General features: G+C 38.8%; 1 protein-coding gene across 1 annotated transcript in view; it reads left to right on the top strand.

The window, feature by feature from the left end:
* LAMA2 (laminin subunit alpha 2) overlaps positions 1–14910 on the top strand; it is a 621727-nt gene that overhangs the window by 393304 nt on the left and 213513 nt on the right. Inside the window, exon 18 of the mRNA XM_024122539.3 lies at positions 6838–6924. Within this exon, the coding sequence (XP_023978307.1) occupies positions 6838–6924 (87 nt within the window). The remainder of the gene's footprint in view (positions 1–6837; positions 6925–14910) is intronic.

Here is a 14910-nt window from a genome sequence, read left to right as displayed (position 1 = left end):
GGCCTCTCCCGTTGCGGAGCACAGGCTCCGGACGCGCAGGCCCAGCGGCCATGGCTCACGGGCCCAGCCGCTCCGTGGCATGTGGGATCCTCCCAGACCGGGGCGCGAACCCGGTTCCCCTGCATTGGCAGGCGGACGCGCAACCACTGCGCCACCAGGGAAGCCCCTTAAGTAATAATTTTAACTTTAGAAGTAGAATTGGCAATAGAGGGCAAAAACCAATTTTAAATGCCAGCTTTAAATGTGACATTTTTACCGGGAATTATACCCAGTATCTTGTAATAACCTATAATGGAATATAATCTGTAAAAAACCTGAATCACTGTGCTGTACCCCTGAAATTAACAATATTGTAAATCAACTATACTTCAATAAAAAGGTGGCATTTTTATAAGTAGAGGGAACAGTGATGATCCACTTTGTTTAAAAATTTGTTTTCAGAGGTATTAGGTCTTTTAAATTTAAAACAACTTTGAAAATTAACACAGTTTAGCTGCACAATAGTGATGAGAAAAATTCATTTTAATCTAATAACCTGAATTTTTTTATTCACTAAATAATGGGGACACTTAATGACTTAGAGAAACTCGCCTTTTAAAAGTTTTTAAAAAGTCATTACACTTATAATCTGAGTTAGAAACTATGAGGAATAACTTGACTAGTTACATATTATTCAGAAGATGGGATTTGAATGTTCATAAGTTATTCAGAAAAAAAAATTCAACTAAAGGTTGCTGCAACCTTCATCTAGAATCGTAAGGCTTAGTGATAGTTTTGCCTTGGTGATTTATCTATTTAATCCCCAGTCATAAATCTTATAGATCATAAGCATTTTGGCCCCAAATTTATTAGATAATATTGCAAAATAAATCAAATGTGTAGGGAGATAGAGATAGATCAGTATAATTATTATGATGTATGAATACAGACAAGCATATAATATTTAAATTATATATATATATATCACTTCATCAACTATTTACAGTGTCCACTGTTTGCTTAGCCATCTCATCTTGGTGATGTATATATTCTAGCTATAGATTGTAACTAGGTAGTGAAATTTATCTCTAGAGAGCAAATAAAAATGTAAATATTTCAAATGTTTATATTAACTTCTGGCATCACACAGCTTATAGATTAAATATGATATGAAAGAGACACATGATTGTCTGCCCTTGAACACTTAGGATGTGTTTGAATAAATAATATTATTGAAATCATTGTAGATTTTCATCAGTTATATAATAAAATTGGAGATAATCTTGGCACAAAGCTGAACAGAGAGTAGGCTCTTAATAAGTTCTGTCTACTAATATCATTGTGAATACTACTTCTTTGTGCACATCAGAAATGCTAAACTTTAAATTTTTGAAAGGATGGACCACTTCTAGAGCTGACTTTTGGACTCACTCAAGGGGCCACGTTGAATTGTTGTTAAAATTAGTACTTATAACAAAGAAATAGAAATATTCTAAGGAAAAATTTAAATTTAAGGACATGTTCATTTCAACAACTTTATTTCGAAATTTTAGAGTGTGCTAGGTATTTTAGAGCACTTTCCCACATATAGTTTTATGTACACACAGGTGATTATCGTGTATCTTACTAGTCCCATATACCAGAGGGAAAACTAAACTCCAGAGAAATTAAGTGCCTGGATCATGATCATACACCTTGCTTGTGGCAGAACCAATATTAGAACCCGTATATTCTGATTCACCTCTCTGTGCTTCTTCCAATGGCACTATAGAAATAGAAATAATTACAGAGACATTGAAGAGAGGCAAAAAAAAAAATTTAATAGAACTTAATGTCAGACAAACTATGAATGTCCATTGTAAAAAATGACTCTAGTGTTTGGCAACAGCTATGCTAACTCAAATGTAAGGAGCTAGACAGGATGAAAAACTGCAGGTTTAATTATTTAATTTATTGTGGCACTATGCTAAGTATTTGCTTTCATAATTTATCAGCATGAAGGCTTTACTCAGATCATATTCCTGTTTTGCTAAATGAGAAACTCATATTTAGAGAAACACAGAAAATAACCCAATTCTAATTACAAAATCCAATTATGGACATTACATCAGATTTCACATTATTTAAAGATAATTAAAGAAATATGTTTGCTAAATGGGTCTCCTGAGAATAAAGAGAACAGATATCACTGAACTGAAAGAAGAAAAAACTTATGGAGAAATTTCAAAAATTCGTGTGACCCAAACCACAGTCATGAAGTAAGATGATTTGCCCTTCATTTTTCTCCTCTTTCTCTCAGTCCTCTGCTCCTTCAGCAGTTATTCGTGGACAGTCACACCATCTTAGCCCTAGCTTCCTCACTCACCGACACTTTGCAGCATCTTATCCCTTCTGGTCTGTCTTCCCCTACCCAAGTGTTCCAAGTAACAATTAGTTAAAAGGAGTCCTGCTCTCCTATTTTATATGCAAACGTAGAACATGTCCTGATTGTCTAACCCCTAATGATGGAAAACTTATACCAGTGTTGAAAAAATTCATTATTTCCTGTCACATCACAGAAACCAAGAGGCAATTCAGTTCCCTCTTGCATTGGCTGTGAGAAAGTTCAAAGCCATATGTTGATCTGCCACTATCCAATGAACATATTGTACAATATATACATATACACATATATATGCATTTTTTACAATATACATTCTGCACTCTAAATTTACCCCTGATTTTATCTTATTTTTTAGTTTTTTTCTCTTTAATCATATGGCATCATTTTATCTTAATGTACATATTTTGATAGGTAAGATTAAATGCATTCTGGAACAAAGCTAATTGTATCTGTATTTATACATTCACATACCTAAACACATGCACATATGCTCACATACATATTCATTTGTATGTACATATATACACTTACTTATAAATGGATTATTATAAATATAAAAATTTACATTTAGCCATTTAAAAAGACTGTTTCTGTGTGTAGCTCCTTACTGTTTATTCCAGCAATAGCTTCTCTTCCTCCCCCTGTTTGTGGAAAAAGCCTGCTATTCTTGATATCTTGTGTCTTCTGTAGCATGGAGTGGATAATCCAGGAAGCCGAATATTGCCTCTGCTGGTGTAGAGCGAGCCAACTAGAGTTAGATGACATAATCTTGGAATCACTTGAAGTCAACAAAGATCTTACAGTTCCCTCTTTCTATCACAGAACAGTTAGCTTCATGTATTTGCCAAAATCAGTGTCAAGTTGCTGCATTTGCCAATCCAAATTCTATAGACATTTTTTGTTGTACATGTTTATTTCTCATTCTAATTTTATGTTTGTATTTGAATACCATCTTCTCCATACTTATAACTGCAGTTACAGCAGTAGGGGAATGAACCCTCAGTTTACGTTGTTTAAGGAGTATTAAAGCACAAATACGAATATATTTTATGAGGAGCTTTTATTTACACTCATCATGTCAAATAGTTATATTACTAGAAGTTTAAATTCACTTAATTCTGAATACTGGATGGTTATAGGGAAAAGAGAGCATTAAGTTAGAAATCAAAAATTTTAGATCCCGTGCTAAATTCTCCTGGAAATTAGCATTGACTTTGAGCAAGAAAAATTATGCCCGCCCCCAGCAGCTCATAGGATTTTGTGAAAATGTGATAGAATTATTCATAAAAGCACTCTAAAAATGTAAAGAGCTAGTCAAATCTGATATATTGTTATTGCTTAATTTTTTTCTGAAAAAGCATTGATTTCTGTCAGTTAGTGTGTTTTATTTTACTTCTGTCAGCCTTAACTGAGGCATGAGTATATTTAAGCATTTGAAATCTATTTTATAAATAGTTTTAAAGTGTCAGAAGCCTTATCAAGAACCTTTGACGTGACTTATGGTAAACTAATTTAGGATCAGTAAACAATTGGTATGGTTTTCTTTCAATCATTGTAGTCCCACATGGGTGGGAAACCTAGGGCTTCTAGTTAAGAGTCTCTTTCTCTGTAGATGATGAGGTAGTTAAAGAATGACAGTTTTAAAAGAAAACATACGTGCATTCCAGAGGTTTGTCAAAATCCAGTCCTCCGTTTTATGTCTGAAAACAATAGCAAATCACGGCATGAGGAGGAAAAAACAATTGTTTCTTTCCATTTTTACGTGTGCCTCTTCTCCTCAGTGCAGTCATACTCCTGCCAAGAAAATCACCCTTGGTGAGCTCCTTTTGGGTCATGGGTGGCAAGCCACAGGCTGCTCTCTGAAAGATGGGTCCCCTCTCACAGACCATCGGCTGTGTGTAACTTGCTTCTGCTGCTCGTGTCAGCCACCAGAACCCCTTAACGTGAAATCTTTTATCTGAGTAAGATTTGTAAACTCAGGATACGCCAGACCAGGCTTTTCCCCACTTACCTCAACAGATTCATTTAACTGTTCCGTTGGGTTGAAAGTTTTTAAATGATCGAACTACTTGGTTCTAATAGCTTGCTACTAACAAAAAATAAAAATTATTAAATCTTTAAAAGCAAACAACCCAATCAAAAAATGGGCAGAAGACCTAAATAGACATTTCTCCAAAGAAGACATACAGATGGTCAATAGGCACATGAAAAGAGGCTCAACATCGCTAACTATTAGAGTAATGTAAATCAAAACCACAATGAGGTATCACCTCACACTGGTCAGAATGGCTGTCATCAAAAAATGTACAAATAATAAATGCTGGAGAGGGTACACTGTTGGTGGGAATCTAAATTGGTGCATCCACTATGGAAAACAGTATGGAGGTTCCTTACAACACTAAAAATAGAGCTACCATGTGCTCCAGCAATCCCACTCTTGGGCATATATCCAGAAAAGATGAAAACTCTTAATTTGAAAAGATATGTGCACCCCAGTGTTCATAGCAGCACTGTTTACAATAGCCAAGACATAGAAACAACCCAAGTGCCCATCAATAGAAGACTGTTTAAGAAGATGTGGTATATATATAAACAGAATATTACTCAGCCACAAAAAGAATAAAATAATGTCATTTGCAGGAACATGAATGGACCTAGAGAATATCATACTAAGTGAAGTAAGTCAGACAGAGAAAGACAAATAATATATGATATCACTTATATGTGGAATCCAAAAAATAATACAAATGAATCTGTATACAGTAGAGGTCCCCAACCCCCGGGCCATGTACCGGTAGTTGTCCACGGCATGTTAGGGACCAGGCCGCACAGCAGGAGGTGAGCAGTGAGGGAAGCTTCATCTGCCGCTCCCCATCGCTCGCATCACCAGCTGAACTATCCCCTCCGCCACCGGTCCATAGAAAAATTGTCTTCCACGAAATTGGTCCCTGGTGCCAAAAAGGGTGGGGATCGCTGATATACAGAACAGAAACAGCCTCACAGACATAGAAAACAAACTTATGGTTACCGAAGGGGAAAGGGAGTGGGAGAGGGATAAATTAGAATACGGGATTAACAGATACAAATTAGTATACATAAAATAGGTAAGCAACAAGGATTTACTAAATAACACAGGAAACTCTATTCAATATCTTGTAATAACCTACCGTGGAAAATAATTTTAAATATATATATATAAAACTGAATCACTTGCTGTGCACCCGAAACTAACACAATCTTGTAAATCAACTATACTTCAGTTAAAAATAAATAAATAAAAGAATTATTAACTATTTACAGGACTACTATGAGTTAAGCCAATGGGAGATTATTTAAAAAAATAGTACGCATGATCGGATCTGCACAAAAGTTAAGAAAGTATTCCAAAGTCATACAAGTGTCAGGAGCAAAATGAGCTCAGTGTTTAATTTGTTGTTCTCTCTTTAATTCATTTAGCCATCAAGCAAACCTCTACTGAATTGTCCTGTCATGTATAATAGAATATAAATCTATTTAGGGAAAACATAGTGAGAGAAAGAGTCGTTGGGGGCATTTCCTTTGAAAACAGCAGAGGAGCAGAACTCACAGAATTCAAAACAGTTGATGGCTCTTCAGAGAGCCATTGTGTCACTTCTGAGGTAACGGCCCATGCGTGAAGAGTGTCTCTCTCAAGGCAAAGAAGTATGGCCAGAGTTAACAGGTTGATGAAGGCTAAAGCTAGCACATAATTCCTCTGCTAGCCCCTGACTTGGTGTTCAACTCCGTGATTTCAGACCCAGGATGGAAATATGTACAAAGAGAGAGGTAAACTTTGGAACATGCCAGAAGATATGCAATGGCAAGGTTGTTTTGGTTTGTTTCATTTTATTATAAATTTAGGCAGAATATGCATGCTTGATCTCATCTGAAAGCTTTTCTGAGTGTAACAGAACAGTGTAACCCTGAGTACACATGGGCAGCAGCCTGCACACACACACACACATCCACACCCGTGACAGAAGTACCGGACAGAGGAACCCCATCACCACCACCACCACTACCACAGCTTCCACTACCACATACTGAGTTTTCCAAAATCTCCAACAGATTTCTCTGGGTTGCTTCAAATTCATCAGGATTTGGCTAGAGAGAAAGTATGTGAGACTGTATTTTGCCAGGCCCAGGGAATCCCTCAAGAGCAGCTCTACAGTCCCACTTGTTACTGATGATCAGGGACCCAGAACAGTCAAAAATCAGTTAATAGCATGTCACAGGGATACTGTTGTCCGTTGGACTGTGTTCACGTCTGCAGAAATAGCAATGTCATTTTATCCTGGATTGGCCAGATCCTACTCTCCGTCTGTGAGACGAGAATGACCAGCCTGTACCCTTTTGTCACAGCAACATTAGAAGCAGAGAAATGAAAATATGCTGCTAATGACTTTGTGTATATGCTTCTTCCTTGTCCCCGTTGTTTCCCAATGACATCAACATAGCTTTAGCCCAACGTGCCATTTGGACCGAAGTCTTGGCCTGATCTGTGATGAATGCCCTGTCGGGTACACAGGACCACACTGTGAGAGGTAAGCACATACTACACTGTCTTTCAATGTGATTTCCACCTTGGGAGTTATGAAACCACAGGCATTATCATCCTTCGCATTACCCCAGAAAAGCCGCCACACTCAGGTGAAATAAAGTTTCTCACCGCACTTGTCAAACAAATACAGTATATTTTTATAGTTAATTTATTCTCTAGAAATTGCTCTATAAATCTCCATTCACTCAGAGTGTTTTATTAATGTTTTAATCTTAAAGGTTAAGCATTAACCTGCAATCTTTCTAGAAAGTATTGTTCAAGTGGAAAGTCATGCACTTTAAGATTTATCTTACTGTCTACGTTGGCAACATTTATTTTTCATAATTAGCTTTTTGTCCTTAAAATGTAGCTTAAATGTGTAGTTCATAGTTCAGCAAGTGGTCCATAATTTACCTTAAATATATTTGAAAATCGAAACAAAATGTAATTTATTATCATGATTTATATTCTCATCTAATTACTTCTAAGCCAGTATTTTAATTCCCATTGATTTTACTAGGTTGTTTTGCAGTGGAGCCAGGGATGTTATTTTATGTAATTTGTGTGATTATTTTTCCTCCTAAAATCTTTTGGAGGAAAAGGTTCTTCCTTATTTCACTCTCACTGAAAATGGTACAAAATTCTCCCATAATGTCATTGACAAACACAACAGCATCTTCTGGGTGTAGCACTGAAAATAGTCCCTTTTGTTTCCGTCACTAGAGGGTGGGTGGGGGTCAAGGTAGGGGGCGAGGCAGAGAAAGTATCCTGCTTTCACCCAGCATCACCAAGCCTAACACCACAGAGGTCTATTTCTGCTTATCCTTTCCTGTCCCCTTGGCAGCCATCAACCCTATTTCAACCAGGCTGCATAAAGCTAATGAAGCAAGAGTCAATCACCCAGAGAGAATTTAGCCATCAGCCAGCAGTCTATGGACACAGTGCCAGTGACAGCTCCTAGAAGCAGCAAGTACTATTTGCGAGTATGGCAGCATCTGTAAATTAGTAATGGAGGAACAGAACTGAAATAAGGAGGGTTTATTTGCAGTTGAGAAACTAGAAGTCTTTGATTGTGTTTTTTTTTTAAAAAGGAGGACGCATGCATATTACTTACTGTAATAGGAGAACATATCATTGCCAAGACAGATTTACATCAAATGCCTAATCCCTCTGGCTCACTACAGGCAACCTTTTCTTTTAGCAACTGGAAAATGACAGCTGCTCTGTCATACAAGGCCATTAAATCCATTTATCTAGATGGACTTAGTCTCTGATGTATTTATACTGCTTTTGCTCCATGATATGTATTTTCTGTATACGTTAGACAATGGTTTCTGAACCATCTACAATTTAAAATCCTACATTTTATTTAAGAAACATTTGTTTGGCAACTACCATGTGCTGTGCATGGGGCTAGACATAGGCTATAAACAGATGTATCCTACCATCCTTGCCCTCAAGCAGCTCACATTTTTAATGTGGGTGAGAATATTTGAACATATTCTGGAGAACATTCTGGTCTGAATAATAAAATTCACCTAGGAAAGAAATACCTGACAGAAAGAATGATTTCCTGTCTAAAACCTTTATTAATTTGATCAAAAAGAAGAGAGAAACATGCATCCAATATCTTTGGCATATCTTACCTCTAATTCAAGTTTTTCAGTCAAAAATAACCTTAATCCATTATTATATGGAAGATGTGATATTATATTTTTCTAGCCAGAATACAGATTAGGGTTTTACAGGAATATTTAGAGTCTATCATTTCTCTGTGTTTGTAGGAGCTATGAAGCCCATTAGATGGATACAAAATATTAGAAGAAACATTTTGGGGGATGTGCAGGCTGAAGTAGACCGGGGTGTGAGGGAGAATAAGGGTCAGGGAAGGAAGGAGATAGGGGTTGTACTGAAAATCTTGTAATCAAAACTATTCTGTGAGTGATTGGTGTAATCAGTTATGCACATCATCTACACAAAATCAGCATTGAAAAACTGAAGCCATGTTTTCCAAGCTATAGATGTTCTTGGAATAGAGGTCTATGATCACTTACATTTGCGAAACATCTGTTAGCATGTGAAAGGTTCTGACCAGTCCTGGAGTGAAAAAAATCTCTTCAATTTGTTTAACTCATCATTTTCTAATCTTACGTGACCACAAATCCCCTACTTTTATTATATAGCAAGAATGCATCTCAGACTCAGATAGATGGGAATTATAACTTTAAATTTTTATCTCAGTTTAATTTCTACTTTGAGATCAAATTCTTTATGTGTAGGATCTGTGAGGGCTTGGACACATAATCTCAGCCAAGTACACTTTAAATTTACCCAGTGTTATATGTCAATTATGTTCCAGTTTTTAAAATTTGTTTAAACTTTTTTTCTCTTCTCCCCACTTTCCACCTCTAGCTTTGGTTAGAACCAAAGTTCTAACAAGCTTACTTATAGTACCAAGAGCTTTGAGTGCTGGAATGAGTGTGTGTGTGTGTGTGTGTGTGTGTGTGTGTGTGTGTGTGTGTGTGTGTGTGTGAGTGACTGTGTTTTGGGTAGTGTACATATGGTAGGGCCAACCTATTCTGAGTAATTCATCCAAATGCATTTCTGCTGACCTCTTCCTGTTTCCTGTCCTCCTGATTACCTTTCCCCTCAGGTCTAATAACTCTCCCCACTACTTTCCTACCACTCGTGGGCACACAGGACACATACTGCTGTCTTCTTTCCAAACTGGGATCCACCAACATCCCTAATCTCATCATTTCTCCTCCATCTGCCTTTCTAACTCCATCCCATTTCCTTTTTGAGGATGAATTGCAGGAGGAGGTGCCACATTCATAGAAATGGTGACCTTTAAAGCCAAAGTCCAAAAGATTCCTATGTTTCTGCTTTCCTTCCTGTCAGATCCCTTAACTCAGTCAAGCAGCACAGATGGTCTTGCTGCTTAAATTGAGGGAATGGAGAAAAAATGTGAACAAGAGGATGGCAAAACAAGATATGACAAACTATGGACTGATAGTCTGTCACACATAGGACACTGGTTACAGTTTTCAGAAACTTTTGCTTGGGGCCAAAGCACTCATACTTAGAGATAGTACTGCTTTCCTCTGACTAGGGACTGTTTTAAACAAAATGAAAAGAAGAGGACCAGGGTTGAGGGAACTGGGTATTCATCATGGCACTTTGCTAAGGTTCTAGGCTTTTATTATCTGGACAAGAAGAGAAAAATAGGGCCTTCCCTGGTGGCGCAGTGGTTGGGAGTCCGCCTGCCGATGCAGGGGACACGGGTTTGTGCCCCGTTCTGGGAAGATCCCACATGCCACGGAGCGGCTAGGCCCGTGAGCCATGGCCGCTGAGCCTGTGCGTCTGGAGCCTGTGCTTCGCAACGGGAGAGGCGCAGTGGTTGAGAATCTGCCTGCCAATGCAGGGGACACGGGTTCGAGCCCTAGTCTGGGAAGATCCCACATGCCGCGTAGCAACTAGGCCCGTGAGCCACAACTACTGAGCCTGCGCGTCTGGAGCCTGTGCCCCGCAGCAAGAGAGGCCGCGATAGTGAGAGGCCCGCGCACTGCGATGAAGAGTGGCCCCCGCTTGCCACAACTAGAGAAAGCCCTCGCACAGAAACGAAGACCCAGCACAGCCAAAAATAAATAAATAAATATTTTTTTTTTAAAAAAAAGGAACATGGAGGGAAAAAAGTGAGCTAAATGCTGATGACATCCGCTCTACTGGGTACTAAGCTATTTTCTGAATAAGTTTGTAACCTCAGCAACATATCACACTTCATGGAGACAGACATTTTAAGAGACTGTGACAAGTTCATCCAATGAGATCCATAGGACCACAAGAAACTTAATGAGCTATGTGGACCCCTTAAACCCCATCCCCTCCTGAGCTGTTTTTTATGTCCTCCCTAGGTAAGGAGAGAGAAGTCAAAGTTAACTTTAGGGCTTCCCTGTTGGCGCAGTGGTTGGGAGTCCGCCTGCCGATGCAGGGGACGCGGGTTCGTGCCCCGGTCCGGGAGGATCCCACATGCCGCGGAGCGGCTGGGCCCGTGGGCCATGGCCGCTGGGCCTGCGCGTCCGGAGCCTGTGCTCCGCAAAGGGAGAGAGGCCACAACAGTGAGAAGCCCGCGTACCGGAAAAAAAAAAAAAAAAAATCATCACCTTTAGGGCTTCCCTGGTGGCACAGTGGTTGAGAGTCCGCCTGCTGATGCAGGGGACACGGGTTCGTGTCCCGGTCCGGGAAGATCCCACATGCCGCGGAGTGGCTGGGCCCGTGAGCCACAGCCGCTGAGCCTGCGTGTTCGGAGCCTGTGCTCCACAACGGGAGCGGCCACAACAGTGAGAGGCCCGCATACCGCAAAAAAAAAAAAAAAAAAAAAAAAAAAAGTTAACTTTAATTTCTCATTTGCCACTGAGAATGCAGAAGGTATTTGAATTCAGTTGCTTAGTATTTGGAAAATTTACCTACAGTTCTATCCACATGATTTATATTTAGTGTCAGAGAAGCCCCTTTTTGTTGTTGTTGTTGTTTTTAATTTCAATTCCAAAATCCAATTTAGATATTCCCTGCTTCAGAAATGTCTTGACTCTGAACCAAGTCTAATTGTCATCTGATCACTATGCTGGTGAGAATTTCTACTAATGGCTGAGCCTCCTTGATCCCTGAGTCCTGTATGCAGAGCATGGGGTTACAGAAATCAGAGACGAGAGACAGTTATGCTTACTCGGTAGTGCCATTAGGAAAATTGTGACTGGAAGTGAGGTTGCAAAAGGCTGCTCAGCTGTGGTGGTGCAGTGCGTACACTGCACAAAAGTACTCAGCCAAGGCGGAGACTGGGGGCTCGAATCCAGTGTGCCCTCTTCTTGCCAATACATTAGCTGTGCTGTGCTTGGGTGCCCAGCCATGTCTACTGTCTGTTCATTTTTCTGCATCTGCCCAGAGAGAATCTTTTTTTTTAAATTTGCCAAAAGGCACCATATAAGCAGGCACACTTCCTCAGTCTTCAGCTGATTCAGTCAGTTGGGAGGTAGTAAGAATACAGTGCAGTTCCACAACCATTCCCATTTAAACTCCAGCCACCCTCCCCTGTGCCTTTGCCAATACTGCTTCCTCTGCCTGGAAGACTGCAGCCCTTCCCCCACCTCTGCCTGAGACCAACTCTGCTGCGCTCTTAAAATTCAGCTCTGTCATCCTGAAAGGGTCCTTGGTGAATCCTAGTTTGAGTTGGTTGCCCTTTTCTATACTTCTTCTATACTTCTTTAACTGTATTTGCATATCTCTAATAGTTCACTGCTACATTTTTAAGTATAGATGACCCTAGAAAAACATGGGAGTTAGGGGCACCGACCCCTGTGCAGTTGAAAACAGTGTATAACTTTAGAGTTGGCCCTCTGTATCCACAGTGTGGTATCCGCACATTAAACCAACCTCGGACCACGTAGTACTATAGTACGTATTGACAAAAATCTGTGTAGAAGTGGACTCACGCAGTTCAAACCCATGTTGTTCAAGGTTTAACTCTATATCTTTCTTCTCCATGGACTGTAGTATAAAGACTGTTCCTTATTTATATTAGTATCATGTGAAAGTGCTCAGTAGATGTTTAAGGAAGAGTGGGAGGGGAAAAAAGCAAGAGCTTTTCTAACTTGCTTAGGGAGATTGAAGCATTGTTTTCAGTCTATAGACAGGAAGAACGTAAACCAAAAGTTGTTGAAAAATGACGGAGCAGAATGAAATAGAGAAAAGTCTCACCAATTTCCTTTCTTCTTTTCATTATTGTTTCTCTCCACTGCCATTTCCTCCCCCCCCCCTCTCTCTCTCCCCCCCCACTCTCGCTCTTGCTCTCACTTAGATAGATAGATAGACAGACATAGATATATATATAGATCGATAGATATACCTTCCTTTAATATTGTTCCTAAGTCATCTTACATAACTGCATGTGTTGTCTACATTTAAAGAATCTCTTTCTAAAATATTGCAATTCGATTTGAAAAAAAGTTAGCAAATGTGCAAAGGAACAGGGACCTTGTCATGTTAAGGTCCATCTCTAGCAAAAAAAAATCCAATTAACTCTGTTTACAAATGTCTTCCTTCTGTCTTTCATATGAAAATGAGAGGACTTTAGATTTCAACTAACAATTTGTTTTGGTAGAGTGAAAGTCTGAGAGGCTGGAAAGGTCTAAAGGACTGTGATTTACACTAATGTTAATTTGATGAATCCAACTTGATCAGACTATAAAACACTATTATTAATACAAGTTATATGATTAGCAGTATTGTATTCACTGACCCTAGAATTACCTTTTAATTTCTATTGATGGGACTTCCCTGGTGGTCCAGTGGTAAAGAATCCGCCTTACAATGCAGGCGATGGGGATTTGCGCCCTGGTCAGGGAACCAAGATCCCACATGCCGCAGGGCAACTAAGCCCGCGTGCCACAACTACTGAGCTTGCGCGCCTCAGCTAGAGCCCATGTGCCACAAACTACAGAGCCCACGCGCTCTGGAGCCTGTGCGCCACAACTAGAGAAGAGAAAACCTGCACGCCACACTAGAGAGAAACCCGCGCACCACAACGAAGAGCCTGCATGCCTCAGTGAAGATCCCGCGTGCCGCAACTAAGACCCAATGCAGCCAAAAATTTAAAAATATATAAATAATAAATTAATTTTAAAAATTTCTATTGAAACATTTCTGTAAGTCTCTAAGAATACTGTTCTATGTATAGAAACACACACACACCTGCACACCCCTAATAAAGTCTGAATGCTTACTTTCAGTGAAGTGCCGTATGAATGATGTATCATATATATTCAGTAAGTCTCCTTACATGTCCTACAACAAAAAGTAAAAGACAGATGCCTCTTCAGTTATTCTATTTAATTGTAATTATTTTGTCATGGATTGAGTTGGTTTTTTAAATTATTGTTGTGGGAGAATTTGGGACTTATTAATTGGTATCTACGTTAAAAAAAAAAATTACCAGATCTTGTTATATAATGCCATCTCTCCTGAGGGCAGTAAGTCATTTTGAGGAAAGTGAGCTGAAAATAATGGGGGTTTGTTATCTGTGATAATGATCATTCTATATTGTTATTCTGGTGGAGCTAAGTCACTCTCTTAATGGTAAACAAAATGAGATGTGAATATATGTGGATGTGATCATGAGCTCTGAATATCAAGTAAGGCAAGAAGAATCGGATTAAAATTCAAAAGGATTTTCTTCTTATCTTTATTGACAACCACTCCTGAAGGGATTGTGGGGGAATTTTATGCACTAAAATATTAGTTCATTTTTACAACAGAGAATTAATAATTAACATTTGTGGGTGGCAGTAGTCTTCCAAGCAATATTTATACAATGACTTTCACAATTTATAAAAGATTTTGTTAAAATTAAAACTAGTAATCTCATTAAAAATTATGATAAAAGGTTAATTCTACAAGATTATTGTGGCACCTATAAATGTTCTAGAAAACTTAGACTAATCAATGTATCTTACCAAATTAATGACTTTGCCCCACAATCATGATATTATTAAAGTATCCTTATATGATGTACTGTATTTAAACCATTTCTCTTTCTAGAGTAGAGAACGTTTTTCTCTACTTATCTGTAAGTAGATGAGCATAAACATAATGTACTTTTGAGATATATTCCCCTTCAATTTTGACCCTTGCTGTAAAGGACTTTCTATTTTGCTAAGATGGCACAGAAAACAGAGCTAGCCTGACCATAAGACTTCAGATGTACTGTTTCATTTCTCCTTTGGCAAGTGGAGCTTAATATGAAGCATAAGCAAATGTAACTGAAAGAGAAGACAGAGCAGAATATAAATAAGTGCTTCCTATAAAGGTGTATCTGTGCATTTGTAACATTAAGTAGCATTGTAAAACATAACAGTGTGGTTAAAGGGAAATTTGATACTATAATTGAAAAAAATCTCTCCCATGCCTCATAAATAAATGAACTTTTGTTTTTCCA

This window comes from Physeter macrocephalus, chromosome 10 (genome assembly GCF_002837175.3).
Source record: "Physeter macrocephalus isolate SW-GA chromosome 10, ASM283717v5, whole genome shotgun sequence".
Classification (NCBI taxonomy): Eukaryota; Metazoa; Chordata; class Mammalia; order Artiodactyla; family Physeteridae; genus Physeter; species Physeter macrocephalus.
The sequence above is the reverse complement of the archived record's forward strand: the minus strand, read 5'-3'. Positions and strand labels throughout refer to the sequence as shown.